The following is a 7,616-nucleotide window of genomic DNA, read 5'->3' as shown; positions in this document are numbered from 1 at the left end:
AATAGTTATTGAAATTAAAGTTACCATTAAAATAACTAATACTCACATATTTTTTTTAAAATGATTCTATTATAATACAAATTCCTTCCTTACTTCAAACCGGTCTTAAATGAGTGTAACCAAAGTATACTCAAATTTAAATTTATTTAAAAACTGATTCAACTGCGTTCACATTTAAGTTATATTTTAATTATCCTTATATTTATATATCACTACAACAAAACAGACCTATGGCAACGCTTAAAAAGACTTCTGCCAACCCTTAAAAGCGACGCCAAAAATATTACCGACACTTATTCATGCGTCGCCATAAGCAGGGTGGGCGTTTGTTATAACGACGCTTATTTAAGCGTCGGTAGCATCAATTAAGCGTCGCCAAAAGTCTATAATTTTTAAAAATAATTATTATTTTATTTTAAAAAATTTATTCGAATTTTCATTTTTAAAATTAAATATTCATTAAAAAAAGAAAATTTAAAAATAATTACATACTCATTAATGACATTTTTAATAATAACAAAATTAACTAAATTCTCCCAACATCAAATATATTTCAAACAAAATAAAATAATTTTTGAACAAAACAGTAAAGAACTGGAAATGAATGGGTTCATCCATTTAATCTTCTTCTTGGACATCCACTTCTTCTTGGACCAAATCTGCAAATATGTGAAAAAGGTTATTTTTTAAGATAAAGTGAAAAATGGTATATTGATATAAATTAAATCGACACAAAATTTGAAAAACAAAACCTGGTTGCTTCTTCATGCATTTGACAGCTCAAAGATGAAGACAACATATAACACCTGAATCATTCATTCTTCACAATTAAACTTCTAAAAGGGAATTAAATTGATCTTCAATGATTGGAATCTAGATATTAAGATTGTTCATTACAAAATTTCAAGAATAAACTTTAAGAATTCTTGAAGATCAATATACCGATTTGAAAACACCATTTCAACCATGAATCTACATTGGATTATGTTTCATATGCCCTAATGAGTGATATGCATGACCTAGAATTCTATATAACCCAATTTAAAAATACATTTTATATCTAGTTTTGTATCTAGATTAAGCCAGAAACATAAATAAGTTTTTCAGTTTAACAATGACTAATCGATTTGGGTTATTTGAATAATCTTCAAATAATCCAAAAACTTTTACCTACCCTCTTATCAATTAATTTATCAGCCAAAATACTAATAAATGTTAAGTCTGTTCACCAAATAACAACTTTTTATAATTTCAATCCGAAAAAGTGCCATCAATAGTTTAACTATATAAATCCAGACAAAAAAAAGAGTATTTCCAATGTAGAATTGTCAAAATAATAGCCTTGGAAATACAAATATCTAGTTTAAAGATGTTTTCAAATTCTATGAGACAATTCATATGCAAAATAAAGACTTGAAATAACAAATAAAGATCATGAGACATAAAGTATAAACTATTTAAAGTAGAATACCTTAGTGAATATACTTAAGTCAATAATATATAATACTATTAATTATATAAAGATCGACAATAATAATTGTCGAATTTCTTTGATAATCATGATTAATAAGGATGTTTGGTGCACATATCTATCACTAACAAATATTTCTATAAAAAATTATCTCTAGCAGATATCATATATGTTATATAGAAACATTCAATCAATCAACAATCAATCAACAATCAAACAAAGATAGACAAGACAAACCTGGAATGGATTAAATCCAAAAATAGAACTTAGAATAAGTTCTAACAACAATACTACAGTCAGTCATCAATACTATCATCAATACTGTCAAAAGAAAAAACCAAATACAGAGGATTAATTTTCCTTTTATAGTATTATAGCTCAAACATAAAAGTATAAAACTGTCATACCTTGGTCTTAGTATAAAAAACAAAAAAAATAATAAACATATAAGATATTTCTTGTCATATTGATACTACAGAAAACTTTCTATGAAAAATTTGGTATGCCTTCTCCAAACAAAATAATAAATCCGTACCTTTGCAGCAAAAAAAAATGTACCTAGCCTTCTCCAAATAGAATGTTTGATGACCCAACTGAACATATTTATTCTGTTCAAACACATAAGAACATATTTCTGATCTTTAGAACAATTAAAAATAACAAGGAATAAAAAAATTAGATCAACTCTAAGCTTACAGCCTAGTTCATATTATGCATCTGGATCACACATACTGCAGCTTCAACCAATAAAGCAGCCCCTCTGTTTAAAGTAGACAAACTACCCAGTTATTTGATATAACCATGTAAAAAGAAACAATTTACTAGAAAAGGAGTTAATAGTCAACTAAAAAGGGGAATACAATTGTTATCCCTTAAAATATAAAAAAATCAAGGAAGAAGTAAGCCGACAAAACAAAGGAAAAAAGGTACAAGGTTTAGAGCTTGGTATCACTTACACAGCTACAAATGCCCCAGGTGTATGAGATTTAAAATGTAACTTTGATAAATAAAAGTACCTAGCTTGTTTATTTGAATTGTCAACCTCCAGGGCTAACTCAAAATTCTCCTTTGCCGTCTGCAATGTCTTTGGGTGATTTCCATAGCCATTTTTTTCATAATAACTTGAAGCTCTGTTCCAACCACCAAGATTATCTGAAAATTACAGTATAGTCCACAAATTACATCTAAATTCATAAACAAGACAAGTTCATAAAAAGAGATTCCTTAATCCTTGACACTACAGGAATCAATGATCCCCAAAACAATATATGCCATCCTGAAAGAAGATTTTTATGAGTTCATAATTCATCTTAAAAAGAAAAGCCACGGCTATTCCCAGAGAACAATGTCTCACCATTAATATTCAGGAGCAAGAAGATCACAAATGACGCCCACAAGACATGACTGTTAATATTAAAAACAATACAACTTTAAGCAAATTACGTATTTTTTAATCTAAAAAAATCATATTTGTTTAGATAATAACCTTACTCCTACAACTGTTTTGAAATCATCCTCCAATGACGTTTGGATATACTTTTGGAAGTAAAATTTACTTCCTGGACCCATATAAACCTGCACCAGTAGAACAAATGAAGATCATCATCATCCTCTCTCAATGAATTTTATTCTAAAGAAGAAACTCTTACACTTATGAAACCATTTCGCAACGTTAAATAGTCAGACTTAGTCACTAATCTGAAAATTTGTTGAAAAGAGCATCCCTGCAACATATTGTTATCAATGGACCAGCCAAACCAATAAGAGATATAATAAATATGTCTTACAATATAGAAGAAGAATGGACTCCGACTGCAGAAACTAGTGTGAACTCGAACAAATAATGTCTGGTGGGTAAGCCTGAATCTTGAAGGATCTGCACATACCCACAAAGAGAAAAAAAAATATAAATTTCAAGAGTTTAATCAAAATTCGCATAATAATAATAATAATCCTACCGGTGGAAAATTCAAAGTTAGGGGATGTAGTCTCCGAACCCCAATTTTTTCAATTTTTCCAACTACGGATCTTGAAGATACAAAACAATTTATATAAGTTCATTCCTCTTGCAATATAATACAAATTTGGTTAGTTTGTGTTTATAGTTAAAATACCCTGAGTTTTGCAACTCCAACTGTGTAACTGGACTGTATAATATCATGAAACAGTGCCAAGAAGAATACGAGTATGTGGAACTGATGAAGATAATTGATTTCTTTAACTACCTACTACCAAAGGCTGAAACCACAGTCCAATTTATTTTATATATATAGCTAGGATCTATTTTCCATTCATGCTCTCCTCCTAGCTAATATAAACCCTAATTAATCGGAAGACATAGTAGAATTCATTCATTCATTGATTCAATCAATTCACCAGATAAAAAGAAACTCAAATTTCGTTTTAAGTAGTAAATGCTGACAAAAAAAGAGGGAAATCGATACATACTGATGAGACTTCTTCGAATCGATTTTCTCCGATCGTGTATTCTCAAAGCATTAGAAGAAGATAAACAAAAGTGATTGCCTGTGTGTTGATTGCGACGTCCAGGAGAAGGAGGAGTCGTAAGTGATTACATAGTTAGATAGATGGAGGAATTCGATGTAGCTCCACGAGGAATATATCATGATGATGATGAAGATCTGCTCTCTAAAGATAGGAGGAAGGAAATGGCTAGAGAGTCGGTGATTAGGTTAGAATATGAACGTATCTGTTTAAAGAAATTTAATTAGGCTTGGACTTGGGATGGGCTTAGGCTTGGGCTTTTCTAATTATAGACAAAAAGAAAGATTTCTAATTTAAATAAACATATAAGTTCAATCTTTGTTTTTAAATATAATATTTAATTTATTTATTTTTAATTTATATTATTTTTTTATTTTTAATTAAATTAAATTTAAATAATAATTAATTAAAAGACAGATGTTAATAAATTTTTTTAATAATGATATAAAAAGTTTAAGAATTATGTTATATAAAAAATAATAATAAATTTTTAATGTTAATAAAATTTTAAGTTAAATTCAAATTATAAAATAAAAATAGCGAAATAAATATTTATAAAGTTTAAAAAAAATATATTAAAATTTAGAATAGTTAAATTATAAGGTTTTAAAAAAATTTATATATAAAAAAAATTAAAGGTGGTTGTAAATGTACAAAGGTTGGCAAAGAATTTTTTTCTTTTAACTTTTACCCACCCTTAATATGCGTTGGCAGATAAGGGTGGTTGAAAGTAGGTTTTGTTGTAGTGTATGTGAATCTAAAGGAGGAGTTGTTAAATGATGGAAATATTTATTATCTGAATAAATACAATTTTCAATATTAAATTTTTAGAGATGGGAAGAGATGATACAAACTGATTTGGAATTATAGAACATGCTCAACAAAATTAACTATTTAATGAGTGCTTCAACTCTTTTTATATTTTGTTGGGTCATTTCAGCCCTTGAGAAATAAAAACTTATTCACTTAAAAATCAGAAAATTGAGAAGTTCTTTAAATTTTAAAATCTTTAAAAGTATAGACATGTGAAAGAGTTTATTGGTGATAAATATGCTCATGTAATGTGCTAGAAACCAAACCATCATTCTTCAAATTAATTAACCAAGTTTTGAATATTGTTAAATTTAAAATTAACTTAAGCGGCCAACGATTACAAGTTTTGAATATTTAGATTAAATAATCAAAAAAGAGAAATTGTTAGATAAATTAGATAATTAATTAGTAGTAAATTAATTATCTAAACAAAACTAACCAAGTTAATTTTTATGCAGATAAAGAAAAACCGGAACTACTATGTCTTGTCTTAAAAGAAAATAAGCAAACAAACTCAGCAAATCGGTCTTATGATTGGTTTTATGATAGTTCTATAAAGACAGCGCAAATCGGTCTTATGATTGGTCTTATCTTCGGCTATTTGTATGTTCAACTATTTAAGAAAACCGGTCATATTCTCGGTATTGAAAGGATGGCGCAACCAGTTTTTCAAATCGGTTATTTGATCGGTATTATATTCGGTTACTCGTATGTTCGGCTTTTCCTAAGGAAGTGGAATCGGATTTTCTATCACTTCAGTACTATACGAGGAATCAGTTTTTCCATCACATAGATAATATATACAGAATCGGTATTATAAATCCAAAGGTAACTTAACCAGTTATTCTTAGAAGGTGAAATCGGTAATTCAATCTCGGTAGTCTGACCAGCGTGATCCAAAAAGAGGAACCGATTTATGATAAGTTAACTTTACACTATACACAACCAACACTTTCCTATTCAGTGATAGGCAGAACAATTCTGGTAATACAGAAGGGAACCTTCACATGTATAGACTGTATCATTAACTCTTTTATACAAGTTTGTTAAGAACTTCTTGGGAGCAGAAGCCTGCCCAAATAATCAAGACACCTACTTCGGTATAAGTTCGATAACAGTCAATTGGAGGCAGATATCTATCACGATTCTCCAGATACTCAAATTAGTAGAAGACAAATATGCCCATTAATCTGCTTCTTGGAAAGTATCAACCTCATTAAATGCCATGCTGATCTATCAAAGTACCAACTATACTACTCGGATCATCAACCAATCTGATCCAAGAAATGATGTACTATGAAGGAAATATATCCGTTGAAAAAGAAGAATGTTGTCATATTCCTATTTAAGAGAACTCAGCTCAACTGAATAAATAACCCCCTTTGACAATGACACAACCTTATGCAATAACATTCTGTTCAAGCTTTCAAATATGTTCAAATTTACATATTGCTCAAGCTTTCAAGTTAGTGTGTGTTAGAATCTCATGAGTATTATAAGTTCATCTATTCTGTGTGAGTAGTGAGTTTTGTAAGTTGACAAAATTTGTTTCTGTTCAACAGAGTGAGCGTAATAAGAAGTCGAAAACGAGCAGTAAATAAGTCTCAGGTGTTCGACGTACGTATTGTAAACTGTTTGAATATTCTGATTGCATATCCTTTTCAACATTTGACAAGAATGGGTGACATAGGAGCTTTATCTCCGAACATCCATAAATCATGTGTTGTGTTTCTTTTGTACTTTGTGTCCTCCTGTTGCTGTCTAAACCGTGTTTGTGTTTTTTCAAGTTGAAACGAACAGTTCCGCACTTGAACTCAATTCAAGAGCTTGTGACAACTTGCGTAGTATTGAGACCGATAGTAACCTCTAACAAGGTTTTTATTATCAACCGACGTGTGTGTAAGTGTTCACCCTAGGAGACCTCAGTCTCTTTCGGAGATCCCGATCCTAACAAGTGGTATTAGAGCAGCTAGTCTCTATACTCAAGTAACAAGACGTAAGCATGTTGAACATCAGCAAAGCCCCACTCCTTTAAAGCGAAGACTTCATTGACTGGAAGCTACACATGCAAGTTCACCTTACCACTATAGATGATGAAATGATGTTTGTCATCTCTGATGGTCCAATAACGATTGACAAAGAAAGGAGCGAATGGACAACTGATGACAGAAGTAGGAATAACCTGGACAATCTTGGTAGAGATGCCATCTATAAGACTCTAGACAAGAACACGTTTATTAAAATAAGAGAATGCACTACCGCAAAAGAAGTGTGGGAGACAGTCATCCAACTTCACGAAGGAAACGAGCGAACCAAGGAAAACAAGATCATGGTGGCTACTCAAAAATTTGAAAATATCAAGATGCGCCCCAGAGAAACAATAAAGGAATTTGGTGACCGTTTCACAAGCATTTTGAATGAACTCTCGCTTCTTGGAAAGAACTACGACAACAAGGAAATAATTGTCAAAGCTCTAAGATCTCTTCCTAGAGCTTGGGATTTCAAAACCATGGTAATGAGGGAATCAAGAGGTCTTCATAAGATAAAGTTGCATGATGTTTTTGAGGATCTGAAAGCCTACGAGTTCGAGATGAACTCAAGAAATGAAGATGAAGACTCAGTATCAACAGCTACTAGATCTCTGGTGACCTCCGTGGAACCGACAGCTCTTGTACTGTCAAATCGGCTGAACAATTCAGCGATGATGCAATGGTCATGCTTGCAAGGAAGTTCGGAAAGTTCATGAAAAAGAACCAACTTACCAACTCCTACAACTACAACTACTATAATTGTAATAAAGCTAACGTTTGCTGTTATAATTGTGATG

At 30.8% G+C, this 7,616-nt stretch overlaps 1 protein-coding gene across 1 annotated transcript; it reads right to left on the bottom strand.

The window, feature by feature from the left end:
* Positions 1-2,170: 2,170 nt before the first annotated feature.
* LOC124941373 lies at positions 2,171-4,125 on the bottom strand. The gene is made up of 7 exons (XM_047481687.1): positions 3,920-4,125; positions 3,259-3,347; positions 3,121-3,195; positions 2,958-3,046; positions 2,826-2,875; positions 2,488-2,623; positions 2,171-2,231 (listed from the first exon to the last, which is right to left on the bottom strand). Exons 4-7 carry the CDS (start codon positions 3,038-3,040, stop codon positions 2,171-2,173), a joined length of 330 nt encoding a protein of 109 aa, XP_047337643.1. The 5' UTR covers positions 3,041-3,046; positions 3,121-3,195; positions 3,259-3,347; positions 3,920-4,125.
* Between the last annotated feature and the right edge of the window lie 3,491 nt (positions 4,126-7,616).

This window comes from Impatiens glandulifera, chromosome 1 (assembly GCF_907164915.1).
Source record: "Impatiens glandulifera chromosome 1, dImpGla2.1, whole genome shotgun sequence".
Taxonomy (NCBI): Eukaryota; Viridiplantae; Streptophyta; class Magnoliopsida; order Ericales; family Balsaminaceae; genus Impatiens; species Impatiens glandulifera.
The sequence above is the reverse complement of the archived record's forward strand: the minus strand, read 5'-3'. Positions and strand labels throughout refer to the sequence as shown.

Excerpts from the sequence above, each read along its gene's own strand:
- LOC124941373 (XM_047481687.1), bottom strand. The coding sequence starts at position 3,040 with ATGGGTCCAGGAAGTAAATTTTACTTCCAAAAGTATATCCAAACGTCA. Across the intron at positions 2,876-2,957 it reads AAAACAGTTGTAGGAGTAAG|TCATGTCTTGTGGGCGTCAT; the intron begins GTTATTATCTAA and ends TAATATTAACAG. Across the intron at positions 2,624-2,825 it reads CTTGCTCCTGAATATTAATG|ATAATCTTGGTGGTTGGAAC; the intron begins GTGAGACATTGT and ends TGTAATTTTCAG.